The sequence below is a fragment of the Gymnodraco acuticeps genome, unplaced genomic scaffold (assembly GCF_902827175.1).
Source record: "Gymnodraco acuticeps unplaced genomic scaffold, fGymAcu1.1, whole genome shotgun sequence".
Taxonomy (NCBI): domain Eukaryota; kingdom Metazoa; phylum Chordata; class Actinopteri; order Perciformes; family Bathydraconidae; genus Gymnodraco; species Gymnodraco acuticeps.
The window spans coordinates 1014343-1033722 of NW_022992339.1; the positions used below are offsets into that span (position 1 = coordinate 1014343).

General features: G+C 41.1%; 1 protein-coding gene across 1 annotated transcript in view; it reads left to right on the forward strand.

Moving 5' to 3' along the window:
- The window catches only part of prkcz (protein kinase C, zeta), a gene marked incomplete at its 3' end in the record, with an annotated part of 137223 nt that overhangs the window by 70219 nt on the left and 47624 nt on the right, over positions 1-19380 (forward strand). The window contains 1 exon segment of the mRNA XM_034208691.1: positions 12701-12786. Coding sequence (XP_034064582.1) covers positions 12701-12786 — 86 coding nt within the window.

Here is a 19380-nt window from a genome sequence, read left to right on the forward strand (position 1 = left end):
CACACACACACACACACACACACACACACACACACACACACACACACACACACCCAGTCCTTATAGGGATTTATAGGACTCCAGAACCCGGATCAAATTTTAGTAATCCCAACTTTGAAATTGGCTGACTTTGTAATTTCATGCACTTTGAAATGTCCGTTCTCTCTCTCTTTATCTGGAACATGCTCATTAAAAAGAAAATTGAATAAAAGCTTGAATTAGAAGTCAAACTAAGCGGTTAGTCATGCCATTGTTGAGCATCCCCTATCACTGAGGTCTAATTATGTCTAAAAATGCTTCAGAGCTGTTTCATTGATCCCTCTTCGGAAGTGTCCAGAAACTCACAATACACCCTGATAGGAACATGGCTGAATTTGTATTCATGAAAACTGCTGATCACCACTTTGATTTCATTTTGAGTGGTTCAGTCAACTTTGTTACACCTATGGTGTTCCCGGTCGAAAATGACCCCCATCAGAAATGAATGGGTAACCCTAGATGATGTTATTCCATCAGATAGTACACACTCACACAAAATACAAATAGCCCAGATGTTATTTTTGGAACACTTTCTGTGTGTATTCTTTGTATGTGTTCACTGCAACCAGTAGTCTGAAACATTGTTCACAAAGTGTGTTAAATGTAGTGTTAAAATTATGAATGGTTTGAGTGTTAATGTAAGAGCAGTTAAAACAGACCGGAGAGGAGGGTTAAAAACATACAGTACTGAGTATTCCCATTATCAGAGCCTTGTGCTTTGTTTTTTTTGAAGGGTGTTAGAGGGAGGGGCATGTGTAGTTGGTAGCAACTTGCTGTTACTTTCCTGCGAGCCAGAGGAACAATGTCTGGAAATGAGTCAAGCCCTCGTAAATGTCCTGTCCTGGAGAGATTTGGCAGTACCACCCTGTTCTCCTGCTCAGACTCCCCACACAGGCCACAGTGCAACAGCAGCCGTCCGCTCCTCTTCACACCTCCTCCACCCAACATGGCAGGATTGTGTGCGCTGGCCTTTGCATCCGGAGGTGTAGTATTGTGTTTTTGACTTGTCTGTTGTGGCTGCTTCAGTCTGCGTCCTTCTCTCTCTAGTTGGACCCCTCGGCAGAGACATTGGGCAGTGCAGTTTCCTGGTTCTCCAGAGTGACGTGTTGTAATAGGTCAGCTCTGTGAAGTTGTGTGTTCAGGCACTCAGGCCGGGAGGAGGATCCTAACAAGATGTAAGCACCATCTGATCCGCCCCCTGAAGCTAGAACATCTGTGTGGATTCATATCTGATGATGAGGGGTAACATGTGGAACAACAGGGAATCACACGGAAGTATTTATCTGTAGTCGTGGTGTTTGTAGAGCGGTTCGATACATTAACAATATTTACAATATCATGAGGATGAATCACAGCAAAATGGCAAGAAAAATCATCATGAAATCAATCTTGGTTCATTTGCAGTGGTGGAATGTACATTTACTAAAGTAAACATGTTAGGCTCTTGGACTTTATTTAAGTATTTTCATGTTATCCTACTTTATCATTTGAATCAATCAATCAATCAATCAATCAATGTTTATTTATATAGCCCAATATCACAAATGTTACATTTGTCTCAGTGGACTTCACAGTTTGTACAGAATATCAGTATGATAATACGACACCCTCTGTCCTTAGACCCTCTGTCCTCAGACCCTCTGTCCTTAGACCCTCACATCGTACAAGGAAAAACTTCCGGAGAAAACCCACAGTTTTAAAGGGAAAAATGGGAGAAACCTCAGGGAGAGCAACAGAGGAGGGATCCCTCTCCCAGGACGGACAGACGTGCAATAGATGCTGTGTGTAAATTGAAAAGATAATACATTTGCAACATAGGTAGTCCAAATGTTTGGAAATGCATGTGTGTATAATAGGAAGATGAATCCATGAGGATATCCATCCAGGACCTATGATCCAGGACCACAGCCTCGACTCAAGATCCAGGGCTCACGATCCAGGACACAGGACCGCAGGATCATCCATGACTCCGGATCCCGGCGTATATAGACACCAAAAAGAAAGACATTTGGGGAAGCTGGGTTAATCGGAACATGAGAGTACACAGGTATAGACAGAGAGAAGGAAGAAGTAAGATGTCCCCCGACAAACTAAGCCTATATCAGCAAAACTAGGGGCTGAATCCAGGGGCGGACTGGCCCCCCTGGCTTGATTAGACGCCGCGGCAGACCCATGCGGCAGACAGGGAGATTGAAAAAACATGGATACAAATCAAAGAAAACGGTGGGGGCGAGAAGGCAAGAGGAAAAATGGTGAAGTCACTCGCAGGTGAAGCATATAAATGTCGCAAATTGACAGATCTTTTTGGCAGCAGCGCTGCCACAAGCACTATCAGCAGCAGCTTAGAACAAGTGCAAGATGATGAAGAGAATGATGAGGGTGCAAATTCAGATATACAGCCAGCCTTCTGCGTTCATGATGAGGGACAGAGAGTTGAGCTGGTGGAAGAACCAGCTCAACTGGCACATACAAGAGCATGGGCAAGAGCAAGAGGTGGGTGAGAATTATCCCTTGAACTGCACAAATGCATCCTAATAAACAGCTGATTTCTAATAACTAGGCTAATTACAAATAGTACTGTATGTTTGTGTGTTTACGATGTCCCATGTGTTTAAGACATCTGAGGAGTGTCCGCCCTCTTTAGGTGAGAATTATCCCTTGAAATGCATAAATAGTAGGCTATTGTAATTTTTTGTTCTGATGCCACTGCCCCCCACCCCCCGAATGTGGCCGGTCTGGGTCAGATTCCAGGGCTGAATTTTAGTCCCAGTCCGCCCCTGGCTGAATTTAATCAGCCCTAACTATAAGCTTTATCAAAAAGGAAGGTCTTAAGCGCACTCTTAAAAACGGATAGGGTGTCTGCCGCCCGAACACAAACTGGAAGCTGATTCCACAAATGTGGAGCTTGATAAGAAAAGGCTCTGGCTCCCATTGTACTTTTAGAGACTCTAGGAACAACCAACAACCCTGCATTCTTGGAACGCAATGCCCTAGTAGGACAGTAGGGTATAATGAGTTATTTAAGGTAAGATGGCGCCTGCCCATTAAGGGCTTTGTAGGCGAGAAGAAGAATTTTAAATTCGATCCTGTGTTCTATAGGGAGCCAGTGTAAGGCAGCCAGAACAGGAGTAATGTGGTCCCTTTTCCTAACTCTGGTTAGTACACGAGCTGCAGCATTTTGAATCAGCTGAAGCGACTTGACTGACTTCTTGGTACACCCTGATAATAAAGAGTTACAATAATCCAGCCTTGAAGTAACAAATGCATGGACTAGTTTCTCTGCATCGTTTTGAGGCAAGATATGCCTGATCTTTGCAATGTTACGTAGATGGAAGTAGGCGGTCCTTGAAATTGATTTTATGTGGGCGTTAAAGGATAATCCTGATCAAATATAACACCAAGATTCCTTACAGTTTCACTGGAGGCCAAATTAATGCCATCCATAGTTAGTATATCTTTAGATAATTTGTTCGTAGATTCTTTGGGCCAAGTACAATAACTTCAGTTTTGGTCGTGTTTAACATCAAAAAGTTTAAGATCATCCACGTTTTTAAGTCCTTGAGGCAGTCTTACATTTTATTTAGATGATTAATTTCATCAGGCTTGATTGATAAATATAGTTGAGTATCATCCTTATAACAATGAAAATGTACAGAATGATTCCTTATAATATTGCCTAACGGAAGCATATATAATGTGAACAAAATAGGTCCGAGCACTGAGCCCTGTGGCACTCCATGGCTAACTTTGGTTTGCGTGGAAGATTCATCGTTGACACGTACAAACTGAGAGCATTCAGATAGATAGGACCTAAACCAGCCTAAAGCAGTTCCCTGTATGCCAACTAAGTGCTCTAGTCTTTGCAATAGGATATCATGGTCGATAGTATCAAATGCAGCACTGAGATCGAGCAAAACAAGAATAGAGACAAGTCCCTTGTCAGAGGCTATTAGAATGTCATTTGTGACTTTAACCAGAGCTGTCTCTGTGATGATCTGTTCTAAAGCCAGACTGAAAAGCTTCAAATAAATCATTGTTTTTTAAGTAATCACACAACTTTTTTGCGACCGCTTTCTCAATAATTTTTGAGAGGAACGGAAGATTAGAAATAGGTCTATAATTGGCTAAAACCTCTGGATCGAGGTTGTGCTTTTTAAGAAGCAGTTTTATCACTGCTACTTTGAATCATTATGGAACATAGCCTGATAATAAAGACATATTCATAATATTTAATAAAGAAGTGCTAATTAATGGAAAAACTTCCTTCAACAGCTTAGTTGGAATTGGGTCTAACATGCACGTTGATGGTTTAGAAGAGAGCATCATTTAATTTAATTGTTCAAGGTTTATGGCTGAAAAGCATTCTAGTTTACTATCTAGTGTAATATTAGAACTTACGTTTCCGGGAGCTGTTGATAACACTATACTGGTCAAAGGCAAGAGGTCATTAATTTGGATTTCTAAGAGTAACAAATGTATCGTTAAAAAAGCACATAAAATCATTACTACTGAGTGCTATGGGAATAGAAGGCTCAATCAATCAATCAATTTGAATGTACTACATTTTGTTGGCAAATGTTATACTTTTTACTACACTAAATGTATTTAGAAGATTTAGTTACTAGTTACTTTGCACATTTCGATTATAAATACACAATTTAAATCAACTAATACATTATTATAAGTTAAGCTACCCAGTATTATATAAAGCAATTCAAATAAATCCCATTTTTACCAACTGCAACATTAAAGTGATGAAGAGATTATTGTTTTAATAGTTATCATACAGTACAACCATTTAAAATATATTGTGCTTCAATTTGCCATCCTGCATAATGAATACTTTGGTTCTTTAAGTATATTTTGATGCTAACAATTCTTTAAATCCTACATTAGTACAAAGTTGAATGCAGTACCTTATTTTTTAGATTGTAGTATTGCTAGTACTTCTTCCACCTCTGTTCATCTATGCTCACATTTCAACTGTTCACCTCAGATTTCACATTAGCGGCGCTCTGCATGCCTTCGGTGCTTCACACATCCGTCACTTCCCCTGCAGCAGCTCTCTAATGTGGTGTGTGAATTCACACTGAGCACACACCCTGAGCTCATCCAAAGACGACTCCCGGTGCACGAGGCCACGAGTGAAGTCGGGCTGCTGTTGTTATTTAAAACTGGGTTTGTTCTGTGACGCTACACTTACACCTGAATGGTTCTTCAGCTCATAAAGAAGACAGTGCCGTTCAGAAATACATTGACATACTTATCTCGCTTATTACACGGCTACATACTAAATAAATCAACGACTTGATTCACAATTCTGATACAGAAAAGTACTTTATTGATTTAAAAATGATTGCATTGCTTCCGCTAAGAAATAATAGTCCGTTCCACTGTGCACCAAGGGCTTGAACTGCAGAAACAGCACCGTAACTTAAAGTTACGGCAGCACTGATGGAGGTTTTCTGTAACTCTCCAAGTCTGTTCACATTTTTTCCGATGAACCAGTCTTTAAACACTGCATAGCGCATACTGTGTTCCTGTTAGTGTTTACTTCCTGTCTGTCTTCTTCTGCTGTTCCCTTTACAAATACAAATATAAAAAAGAATATTCCAAAAGTATTCCAGGTATGTTTGCACAAAGTCCCTTGATCCTTCGAAGCTAGTGAAAATGATCGACCTCTGGAATGTCCAAATTGACCAATCAGAATCCAGAATTTAAGTAGGCCGCCTAATATGATATATTACGAATACGAATATTTACCATTTAAACACAGAGACTGATGAATAAAGCTTATATGGCAGCTAACAACACACTGCATCAGGCCGTTGTGTCCTTGGGCAAGACACTTCACCCGAATTTGCTCCTGTGGGTATTGTCCACAGTACATGTATAATATCAATGTGTACTTGTAAAAGCGCCTTGATGACTTCGAGGTGTGAAGATGGGCGGTGTGGCGCAGTGCGCTGTGCAATGATTATCAGATCAAGGGGGTGAAACCCGCCGCCGCTGCGTCTGTAAAGCCGCTGTGTCCTTGGGCAAGACACTTCACCTGAACTTGCTCCTGTGGGTATTGTCCACAGTAGATGACCATTACATGTATGTATGATCTGTATGTGTAATGTGTATTTGTAAAGCGCTTTGAGAGTCATTGATAAAGCGCTATAATAAATACAAGGATTATTATTATAGAAAAAATAGAACTGCCTCAGCAGTTCATGGTCTTCTGTAACCACATATTTATTCATCAACACTCTGATTAAAGACACATTGCCACTCGCTGCAATTTTCCACTTAGAGCATCTGTTTGAATGAATGATTTAATCACCTGCTGTATTTAGCTTCTGTTGTGGGCACTGAGGAAGTGTGACATGATGTGTAGGATCACCTTCCTCGCACACAATGTCTCGGTGGCACAGTGTGTCTCCTCGCTCATCCCCTAATATGGGCATGGGGGAAGGAATGGTGGGTAACCATAGAAACACAGCGCAGTGATTCTCCAAGGCACTTTCCTTTAGAGGCCTCGCGTTAACAGGATTAGAGGGAATTCACAGAGGAGACCCCAAAGAGCACAATCTCTTTGTGTCTGTCCTCTGCTCGTCTCCTCTGATCTCCACCCTGACTCAGAGACAGATACTGGAGTCACAAAGGCTTTCAACAGCATGCAGAACTGACAGGAAGTATAGAGTGGACAGCAGTGTTTCCTTTGTGGCATCACACCTCTGTAGCATTCTGTCAGGAGTTTGCTGTAGCGTTGCCTGTTAATCCTCAGAGTACCTCAAGTGTATGGGTTTAAATACTTCTCTCACGGCCTATTTGCATACACAGATTAGCAGAAGTCAAATGTTAGCTGCGACAAGTCCTATTGCTTGCCCAAAAAAAAATCTATTTCATTTATTTATTTACCAAAAGTTAAAAATAGAAGTACAGTCATAAGAAAACATGTAGATGTGAAATAGGATAAGCTGTCCAGAGCTTTGAAAAAGGGGCCCATATACTGAGGAATAAGTATTCACAACATCACATCTAGATCTAAGGGTTGGGCACGTTCAAAATGTATTCTGTTACAATTATCAGCTACCTGTAATAAAAAGTATTCACTAACCTAAGTTTCAAAGTATACATGTATTATTACATGTCACTTGGTAGACGCTTTTATCCAAAGTGACTTACATACTCAATACTGAGGACAATCCCCACAGGAGCAATGTGGGGTGAAGTGTCTCAGGGACACAACGACATGCTGACTGCAGTGGGGTGATTGGCTAATGGTTACACAAGACAAAACATCGTTATGACATCATAAAGTGGCCAAAATCTGATCAGCTCATTTTCAGACAGGTTTTTATTAGGGCTGTCAAATGGTTAACATTTTTAATCAGATTAATCACAGTTTAAAAATTAATTAATCATGATTAATCACCCTTCGAACTATGTCCAAAATATGCCATTTATTTATGTATATTGTTGTGGGAATGGAAAGATAAATGAAAGAAGGCGGATATATCCATTTAACATACAGTATCTATGTTTATTATAACATTTTTCTGCGTGTCAAAATGAAAGACAACCCACACACCTATCAATCATCAAACCGTGGGGGTCTTAATTCATTACGTGTTGATTTCTATCAACGGGGGAGTACTTCAGGAAAGTCGACGGGGGGGGCGGCGGCTAGTGGAGTACTTTGTGACCACAGAGTGTGAACGTTGTGATCAGCTGTTTTTGTGCAGTTCTCCAGTGAAGGGGGGGGGGGGGGGGGGGAGTCTCCCTCCGCAGCCGGTTGGCGTAGTTTTGGCACAATTCCGTTGTACAGACCGACGTTAACAGCAGCCCTGTCTGTGCACACGGAGACCGACTCTGTCGTCCGGTGATCTAACCGCCTTCTGGAAAAGCTTCACAAGTACGTCGGTATGCAAATGCGCTTTGTGACACAAGTGACGGTACGCATTTCAGATTACGCACATAACCTGCGTACCAGTTATGTGCACCCCTGTACTACAGCAAAAGTATTCTCCGTCGGGACTTCCTGCAACAACACCACGCCGTTATCTTGATTCTGATTGGCCAGAAGACATTATCAAAGATGTTCTATTGAGAAGACGATCACTACGTGACAAAAGTTTTCAAAACCGTTTCTGGTCTTCGGTATTTCCAGACAAGTGGCTGCTGAAATCAATCTTACTAACTGCTGTCTGTGCAATTCTCGGCGCGAGTTGGCAGACTTTATTTTGCTAATTTAACATCATTTTTCATGGTGGGGCTAAGCCATTTCTTGGTATGGGTGTAGCCTACCCTAGCCATACCCTGGCGCTGCCACTGGTGGGATGTATGGGGCGGGCCATTCTGCACATGCGTTAAATGCGTTAAATATTTTAACGCAATTAATTCAAAAAATTAATTACCGCCGTTAACGCGATAATTTTGACAGCATTAGTTTTTATATAAATGGATCAGGACAAAAAGAGAGAGAATCTCTTTTCCTGAAACGTTCAGAGTCTCTTTACACAGAGGGGACACATGTTGATGTAGAAGAGACATGAAGAAGAGGGGACACATGTTGATGTAGAAGATACATGAAGAAGAGGGGACACATGTTGATGTAGAAGAGACGTGAAGAAGAGGGGACACATGTTGATGTAGAAGAGACATGAAGAAGAGGGGACACATGTTGATGTAGAAGAGACATGAAGAAGAGGGGACATATGTTGATGTAGAAGAGACATGAAGAAGAGGGGACACATGTTGATGTAGAAGAGACATGAAGAAGAGGGACACATGTTGATGTAGAAGAGACATGAAGAAGAGGGGACACATGTTGATGTAGAGGAGACATGAAGAAGAGGGGACACATGTTGATGTAGAACAGACATGAAGAAGAGGGGACACATGTTGATGTAGAAGAGACATGAAGAAGAGGGGACACATGTTGATGTAGAAGAGACATGAAGAAGAGGGGACACATGTTGATGTAGAAGAGACATGAAGAAGAGGGGACACATGTTGATGTAGAAGAGACATGAAGAAGAGGGGACACATGTTGATGTAGAAGAGACATGAAGAAGAAGAGGACACATGTTGATGTAAGAAGAGGGGACACATGTTGATGTGAAGAGACCAGAGGGGACCACATGTTGATGTAGAAGAGACATGAAGAAGAGGGGGACACATGTTGATGTAGAAGAGACATGAAGAAGAGGGACACATGTTGATGTAGAAGAGACATGAAGAAGAGGGGACACATGTTGATGTAGAAAGAGACGTGAAGAAGAGGGGACACATGTTGATGTAGAAGAGACATGAAGAAGAGGGGACACATGTTGATGTAGAAGAGACATGAAGAAGAGGGGACACATGTTGATGTAGAACATACATGAAGAAGAGGGGACACATGTTGATGTAGAAGAGACATGAAGAAGAGGGGATACATGTTGATGTAGAAGAGACATGAAGAAGAGGGGACACATGTTGATGTAGAAGAGACATGAATAAGAGGAGACACATGTTGATGTAGAAGAGACATGAAGAAGAGGGGACACATGTTGATGTAGAAGAGACATGGAGAAGAGGGGACACATGTTGATGTAGAAGAGACATGAAGAAGAGGGGACACATGTTGATGTAGAAGAGACATGAAGAAGAGGGGACACATGTTGATGTAGAAGAGACATGAAGAAGAGGGGACACATGTTGATGTAGAAGAGACATGGAAACGTGGATTTTGCTCAATAGGTGATCTTTAAGTAATCCCCTACATTCACTGACAGTGAGTTTCATACATACGAAGATTCTCCAGAAATGTTGGTAAATTAATATATATGCATGAAGTACATATAAATATATATACAGTACATGCAACATACACATATATATACTGTACTGTATACATACTTACATACATATGCTGCAGATAAGCTATACCGATAGCAGATTGTTTTACAGAGTGTGGAATGCATTTAAAAAAGGTCCCCAGGCTTCCTGACATTTCCTGTTTGAGTGTAGAAGTCAATATCTGACCTTTTCAAATTTCATGCAGGACATTACGTCCGTCAACCACTGAAAATGAGTGGGCGGGACACTGTCCCTCCACTTAATTAGGATGGCTCGACGAGCTAGGAGGAAGACTTAACTTAACCCCAACACTTAACTCTTAAGAAACCCCTCACAAATATATTATCTTATTGCATTAAATAGCTGATCACTATAGTTTTGACAGACATTACTCAAACAGGAGGAAAAAGGGCATTTGATTGGGACTAGTTTTAGTGGCGCATTAATCCAAATGTGTTGTTAAAACAGTTGTCTCATGTCAATTACTTTTTAAGTTTAAGATCTTCCTATAAACAACATCATTCTGTGTGTTCTGCAGTTATATAGTCCATTTCTGGCCAAGCTGTTGTCCGTTACGTCGAGTTACTCAGCTCCTCTCCTGCTTGCTCTGGGATAGAGCATCAAATTGTTTGTTTTTTTAAGCACTGCCTAATGTAAGACCCTGAAATCAAAATGTTCTGCTGCTAATATAAATATAATGGTTGCTAAAGTGATGATCCGCACACCGGTAGATGATTGAACCATGACTTATTTATAGGAACAGCAGACATGATGCAGGATGGTTATACACTTTGTTCATTATACCCTGTGACATGGATTAGACTGTGGGCCGGCATGTTTCATATTGAACTTCTTGTTACTAGTTATTGTTGTTTAGCTATTTTGTGTTAAGAGCTGGGTCATGAAGCCGTACATTCTGTTGTGTACCGGTCATGTTTCTGTTATTAAAGCTCTCCTATCATACTGTTTTTCATCAATATAGGTCTCAGATATATACAAAACATGTCTCTGAAGTGTTTGGCTCCAAACACCAAACAGATCATTGCAGCATTACCCATAATCCCCTCTGTTTCAGCTCTGTTTCCAAAGTGCTGATTCTCTGTCTGTTACTTTAGATGAAAATAAGGAGCCCCTCCCCACGCCCCTCTGAGAGAGATTTAGTTACAAAGAACTCAATGGAGCTCTAGGAGGAGATTCAGGTGATAAGGGGGGGGGTTACCTTGGTTGCTGATTGGCTAATGGTTACACAAGCCAAAACATCGTTATGACATCATAAAGTGGCCAAAATCTGATCAGCTCATTTTCATAAATGAATACATCTCACTAAGATATCCTTGGGTGCTTTATATTGTTAATTATTTTCCATATTCAGTTATTAGTTGAATGGCTGAATGCATTGCATACCGCGTTGAACTCGGTGCACCAGCCAAGAACTCAGTAGCAACCTCCAGAATTGAGATTGAAATAATTAAAAAGGATTTCCATTTTTGTAATAGTGGTGCCCCAAGGTGAATTTAATGTTGATTACATTCTGTTACTATTTCTGATGCCCTGAAGTTGAGTGCAATTGCACTCCTTCATCTTTGGTAGCAACAGAGGTGTTAAAGCTTACACATTGTCATTGCATATGTTGGTATCCTTTAAGGAATGATCCACTCTCCCTATCTAGGATTTTCAGAGCTGTGAAGAATGTTAGAACCTGGGCCAACAGCTGTGGATGTGCCTCCCTGGGTTTATTCATAGGTTTTTGTACACATTTTCTCTGCCTGGTGCAAGGTTTGAGTCCTGAATTACAAGTGGATAATGAGAATCTGAGGGAGTACACACACACATCTGAGCAAGTGCAAAGATGCCAATTTGTTGTAATGCATCTCACCTTTAGTGAACATATGTATGATTCATAAAGGATCATGGTCATCTTTGAGAAGCCATGTTTTTGTGTTGCATTGCATTTTAGGCACCTGGCAAATGCGCCCCTGTCACCAAGTAACAGATTACATCTTACGTCATTTCTAAACTCATTAAAGCATGGAGACATGTCCCAGTAGAGAAACTAAATTATAATATGAAGCTGAACATGAACAGAATTTGTCTTTTGGAATAAGATCCAAATGGTATCGAAGTAACCAAGTCAAGTTAAGTTTTAAGTGTGTTGCCATTCATCATGTATAAACTAATCTGAGCATACTTAAACCTGAATACAGAACATATTCTTCTTTATCTCTTTAGATTTTAAATATTATAAAATCATACCAGTAGACGTCTCAGTTTTGCTTCAGCAGGTCATCATGAATCCAGATAAACCATTTGTTTGAGCCCAATGTGGGATAATTTAAATAATAGTCTAATATGACGACAGAAGCTTCAGCACACCGCCGGCGCATGTTTATGCCCTGCAGTTTAATAATAGCTGACTACATGATCCTGTTAAAAATAGCTACACCTTGATGGTCTCATCTGAATACAATGTATTATGGAGCACTAATGAGTCCAATCATCACCAGAAGTGAAAGAAAAGAAGGGATGGAGGTTTTGAGGAGAGGAAGAAGCTAGGGAAGAAAGAGGAAGATGAAGGGAGAGCCGAGAGACAGCATTTGGGTTTGTGTGTGTGTGTCTGCTGTGTATGTGTGTGAGCATGCGTGCATATTGTAGAGAAACCTGATGTGTGTCTTCCCCTCACTTCAACTCAGACTACTCGAGAAGGAAGGACCTCTCCTTCAGCTTACCCTCTTCTCTATCACTCATCTTGCTCACCCATTGTTCGGCACACATATTTCCCATCAGCCCCTCACCATGCTGCTACTTTACAACCGTTTCCTCTCTCTCCTAGAATCGATCTATCGCCGCGGGGCCAGAAGATGGAGGAAACTCTACCGAGTCAACGGACACCTCTTCCAGGCCAAGCGCTTTAACAGGGTGAGTGTCAAATCAAATCTCGCTGACGCTGATACATATTCCCACTCGGAGGAGTAATGCCGGAACAATGCTTCAGTTCAGTTATGGGTCTGTCTTCACTGGGATAACATGATAAGGACCTGGTGTCAATGGAAGACACAGAAAGTGTATAATGATAGTAATTCCAGTTTGGTGTACACTGAAAAAACTGAACCGTTGATTTTAAATAAATGTATGTCAACAGATTTCACATAACTGTAGTATTCATTTAATGTATTTTAATGCTATGCTACTTAATACTTCTACTTTCCTACATTTTAGCCGCCCATATTGTACTTTATTATTTTCTACGGTACATCATTTGTTACTTTATAGATTCAGATTATAAACTGAGATAGAATATAAATCAACTAATAACTAAAAAGGAACATTAACATTTAATTTTAGGTAAATATATCCAGAAGCCATATGCAATTAATTAAAATAAGTTCCAAATGGAGCTGTGATGAACACATTAATGCATCAATAATCAATATCCCGTCATTTAATATATAGGATTCCGAATTACTTTTACTTTTGGTACTTTAAGTACATTTTGTGAGCCAGTGGCCGCCTGCGAGACAGCGAGACACAGCGAAACCCAGCCCGAAACACACACACACCGCAGCCTGGCTGGGAGTTTGTGTGTGTGCTCAGGCTGAGTTCCGCGGTCTCGCTGTCTCGCCGACCCCACACCAGTGAGCCAGCTCACACTGCCTCGCAACGTCCCGCCGAGTGTGTGTGTGTGAGGAAGTCTGCGGATTGGTCCAAACGTAACTATACTATAGGTCACTATACCCAAGAAGTAAACAATGAAAAAAGAGAAATGTCCAACGAGGCGTTCTGGGGCAGCACAGACAGGTCTTCTCTGTGTTAGAGTTTTACTCGCTGCAGGGTGTACTTTGAGGGTTTTGACTTTGCAGACCGTTTACATGCAGAACAAGCTACATAACACACAAGGGGACAGGTAATAACCGGAGAAGCATGACATGGGACCTTTAAATAAATGAATCCAGGACTTTTACCTTTATCAGAGTATGTTTAAAAATAAGTGTTGCTACCTTTACTTAAGTAAAGATCTGAGGACTTCTTCCACCACTGGTGATGCCATGTCTGTGCATTGAGCGTCATTTCCAGTGTGTACAGAGGCAGTTAGTATCTGGAGGCAGCAGCTGCTTTTAGGGTTGTTATATCTGTAAGAGCTAACCGACCAACTGATATTGGCTTTGAATCAAAGTCTGACCCAGGCTTCTGTATGTTTATTAAAGAAAATAGGGTTGGAGCATGAAAGCTCTTTCTTGAGTTTGAAAGAATTACCTATAATCATGCTTGAGGATCTTCATCCTCACACTTTTATCCTCATGTCATGGTCTTCATCAGCAGGTGGTGTGTTGAAGAGAAGCAGCCCTTTTCTAGGAATTGTGTATACATTTGATATTCCTGCACCTCACAGTTACTGTGATTTGTTTCCTGTTAAGGTATACAGAGCAGTGTGTCAGAAACATGCTGCAGTTAAATTATATATCACAGGTAATCCGGTCAACGCTTCAGCCATTCGTTATCTGGATATTGGTGCATAATTCATGGTGTCCTAGTTATGGCTTGTGTGACAGTTGTCCCATTTTAGCTACATTCCACACACACACACACACACACACACACACACACACACACACACACACACACACACACACACACACACCACACACACACACACACACACACACACACACACACACACACACACACACACACAGGTACCCACATGCATGTGTGGGCTTCAATCCTTTTCCGGATAAAGCCCTGCTTGATCCTTCCAACCTAAAACGTTGGAGTGTTCTTATTCAGGAATGCAGATATGCCACTCTGAAAGGCAGGGGAAATACATTAATGCTATTTCAAAAGAGGTCAGGTTGAACTGCTTTACCTTGGCGTTGAAGCCTCTCCTTTAGTGAGGTCATATCATGTTATTGGAGAAAAAAAATATTTTTAAATGTGAAAGTGCTGCATTTAGTTCTACACTCACGCTAATATATCCTTTTAGTTGGTGCCATACCTTTCAAGATATAAGGTTGATCTTTTAAACCTTACCTTTACATCACCTTCACTGAAGCTAGGCTAACCATGTGCCCACTGTTACAATTGTCCTGGTAAGTAAAGCAGCTCTTAGGATGAAACATCTCTCAGTGGACCAACCCAGTGCAGCGTTATCTTGCTCCAGCATCTCCACCTTGAAGGGGCCATTACTGATGTAGCCTGGCTTTTTCAATAAAAGACACAAACAGTATACTGTAGGTGCATTAGGGCTAATGACTAGACTTCTGCTCTGGTCATGTATGCTGTTTAGCGGAATGCTTTCATCCAAAATACATACTACTTGTTTGCTTAAAAACTAAATATTTTTGAGGAAACTTCATTCCTGCCTTGTTTAAATTCAGATGTGGTTGGGAGTTGAGGTTGTCTTGGATGGCTTGGTGTAGTAGACTGTGTTGAACTTTGCATCCTGAATTATTACACTGAACAAAAATATAAATGCAACACTTTTGTTTTTGCTCCCATTTTTCATGAGATGAACTCAAAGATCTAAAACATTTTCTATATACACAAAATAACTATTTCTCTCAAATATTGTTCACAAATCTGAAAGAATCTGTGATAGTGAGCACTTCTCCTTTGCCGAGATAATCCATCCCACCTCACAGGTGTGGCATATCAAGATGCTGATTAGACAGCATGATTATTGCACAGGTGTGCCTTAGGCTGGCCACAATAAAAGGCCACTCTGAAAGCCACACAAGGACTGATAACGGTCGTATCTGCTACAGTTCTCTATCAGATAGACGGTTCGGCCACACGAGGCCGACATGGAAACGCAGGAAAACGATAACGGGTCCCAAGGTGGGTAGATCTGCGGACGAAACGCTCTGGGGGGCCAAAAGGCTCCGTGATTACGCCCTAAAATGATCATTTCCTGATAACGATGACGCAATAGCCCCAGTGTATCTCGCAGTGCACCCAGCAGGAGCTTCCAGCTAGATTTGATCGATATGGACATAAATGCGAGTGAAGTCTAATCGGACAGGAGAGGAGACACGCAGCTCTTCATGATCACCTGCAGCTCCGCCCACTGTGATGGAGCGATGAGCGGAACAAAACACACACTTCAAGTTAGATCATCACCCTTAGCTATTTTAATGACCTCTCAAACTACCTAAACTAGTTATAAATATGTTTATTTTTACTGTCAGGTCACTCATTACTGGATCAGCCAGCTGCATGAGACCACGGATACTGACGGGCTGTCAGGAGAGGGGGAGGAAAAGAGAGGCTCCGTCCTCCTTGTATTATTCTTATATTATTATATATAGTCGTTATTCATTTGACCAAAAACTGGTCCATGCCTTCATCACCTCCCGCATTGACTACTGCAATTCTCTGCTTGCAGGCATTCCAACAAAAACCACTCAGATACTGCAATATGTACAAAACTGTGCCGCCCGGATACTCACAAAAACAGGCAAATCAGAGCACATCACCCCCATCCTCCACTCACTCCACGGGCTCCCTGTAACACACCGGATCAACTACAAAGTCCTCATAATGGTCTTCAATGCCATCAACCACACCGGCCCCACCTACCTAAGGAACTGCTAACTAGAAAACATTCACATACCTCACGCACACTCAGGTCAGACAGCTCCAATCTCCTGGATGTTCCGCGGACAAAACTGGTCACCATGGGAGACCGTGCTTTCTCCTCCCTGGGTCCACGTCTGTGGAATGAGCTTCCAGAGAACATACGGACCTCTGCATCACTCTCAGTTTTTAGGAAATGCCTCAAGACCCACCTGTTCCACACCGCATTTTACTGACTGTCCTTTACTTTACTTATTTATTTTATTTTAAACCTTTTATGCTCTTAACCTTTTTATTTTTTATATTACCATATTTTATTCAATATGCTCCTTTAGATCTCTTTTTATTTTATGTTTTATTATTTTCTCCTTATAGCTTTGTGAAGCACCTTGAGATTACATTGTTTTTAAAGTGTGCTATATAAATCAAATGTATTATTATTATTATTATTATTATTATTATTATTATTATTATTATTATTATTATTATTATTATAAATGTTCACACTAGTTATGGAATATTGGCAAATTAGGCCTTCTGTCATAATGAGAGTTAAAGGGTAACTTCCCTATTAATTCCCACTAAATCCAAGGAAGGTTTTCCAACTTAAATATTTCTGGACTTTAGTAACCATAAACCTGACAACCTAACCTTACCTCTTTACCTTCAACTTCCTGAAGAGAACCAGACTTCAGGAAGCTTCACCACGTTGCACCGACTGTTGTTCACCAACAAATACTGGCAGCACATACTCCTTTTCTATATTTCTGTTTGTGCACTTTATAAACTAATGATATGAAGTGAACTGTAGGTGTTGGTTAGAGTAATATAAGTTACCAGTACATTACACTCAGTCTAAGCTAAGCTAACTGTGTGCCGACTGCATCTTCCTTATTAACAAAAAGACATGAGATAGACATCCATCTTCTCATCTCACTCTCCAAAAAGAAATGGAATAAATATTGTGCATTTTTTTACCAGAATGTTGAAATATTTTCCTGAAGATAAGATAATAGTTTTGGGTAAATATTAACAGATGTTCCTGCTTCAAGTGAGCATTTAATTTCTCTTTATTCTGTAATCAAGCCTATTATTATTCTTAACCTTAATCATGTTCTCTAAGGTGCAAAAATAGAACTGCGGAAAAACGTCAAAAAACATTTAGTTGACAAGTCTCAGAGATTGTTGGACATTACAATTAATATGTTGACCATTTTTACACTGTTTCATTTAACTGTTAAAGTTACAAAAAATCAATTCATATGTACATTTCAGGACACAGGGATGTAATTGAAAGATTTCCATGGATATAGTTGTATTATAAATGTATGATTTAGTCTTGGTAAAATGGACCAGTTGTTTTTCAGTCTGGGATTTCTCTGACCGTTGTTGCTATGCCAGCTTCCAGGCTTCTGGTTGGTTCACAATGTTGTCCTCAGCATATAAATAAGCCAAGGAGAAGTAGGTCAGGTTTCTCCTCCCTATTCTCACTCCATCCCTCTCCTTTCTCTCAGACTCATGCCTGCCCCTTCCCCCCTCCCTCCTCTCCATCTCCCCCTGATGTTGCAGTGCAGAAAGCTGCCTCTCATTAGACATAATCGGGTCTCTTTAGCTGCTGTTTCCCACGTGATGAGGCAGAATCCAGCCGTCAATGCTGGCTGTTTGCCGTCACAAGCGCTCTGTTAAGGATGTGACTGACACACCAGCCTCACATGCTACTAGACAGAACATCCAATGAAAAAGTCATGCTGGTTAAAGCAGGCTACTGAGAACTGAGAGGGAACGTGGTCATTTCTACCGTTGACAACTGCTGTCTTATCAGGATAATAGCTGAAGACTGATAGATGCACATAAACAATTCCTAGTATGCTCAGGACACTCATATTTACATTTGAAATGCAATCAGAATAGCGCTAAAATTGCCCATCTGGACCCTAAAGTTGAAAATCATTAAAATAACAAATAGGAAACAGTCTGGACCCTGAGGTATTGTCCTAGAACTCTCTAGGCTAGCCTCTTTTGACCCTCTTGCAATCACCTTGGTCAAACAGTCAAAGAACTGGTCTTCTATCTTTTACATTAATGGGAAACTTCATTGGGTTAGGAGAGATGAAAGAGAATTCCTCAGGGTCTAGGAAGAGACAACCGCGGTGCTACGAGAATCTGACTGCACTTACACTGGGAGACAGATGTTTCTGATGTGCGGCTGAACGGAGTCACAGTATGGGGCAGCATTATGTCCTTTGCTTTCATAAAGGATGGTCCAGTTTATCCTACTCTTAAGGAAATAGGAGAGGAAGCATTACACATGATTCCCTGTCATATAGAGAATTCTAACAGAGGATGCTGTTGAGTGAGGGGAGGTTGTTGCCTCTTTCTGTCCGAGCGGGACAGCAGCTATTACCTTTCCATCCCCAGCAGGGGGTCACAGCAGGTGGGGCCAGCACTGGGTTTAAACCACATAGATCAGCCTGTCTTGGTTCTAAGGAAGCTGCATCAGGTTGTGGTGGTAATACATGTGATAGATATTTGTATTGTACCTTTGTGGCCTGATGTCACTGCTCGGATTGATGCAGTCATTATTGGTCAGTCTGTTCTGATACATTTCTTACTCAGAGGTGAACTAGACAGCAGATCATTCCCCGGCATATTATGCTGTCAGTTTCCAGGCACTCATATGATCTGTCTGCTGGGCTGCTGGGAGGACTGGCAATCAATGAAAGCTTTTTTGTACTCATCCCTTTATTCCCGAGCTGCAGGCAGCTGCTGGACCCTTCACAACCAGATGCACTTCAGCATGACATGTGCTGTAAAAGGTTGCAGTCCATATCTGCACTGGTTTCAGTCTGCTGGCTGCTGTGTAGTGAAGTTTGACTGTCTGCCCAAAGTACAATGTATAAATGATGTTATTTCTGTTTAATCAGGCTGTGCTCTTGATAA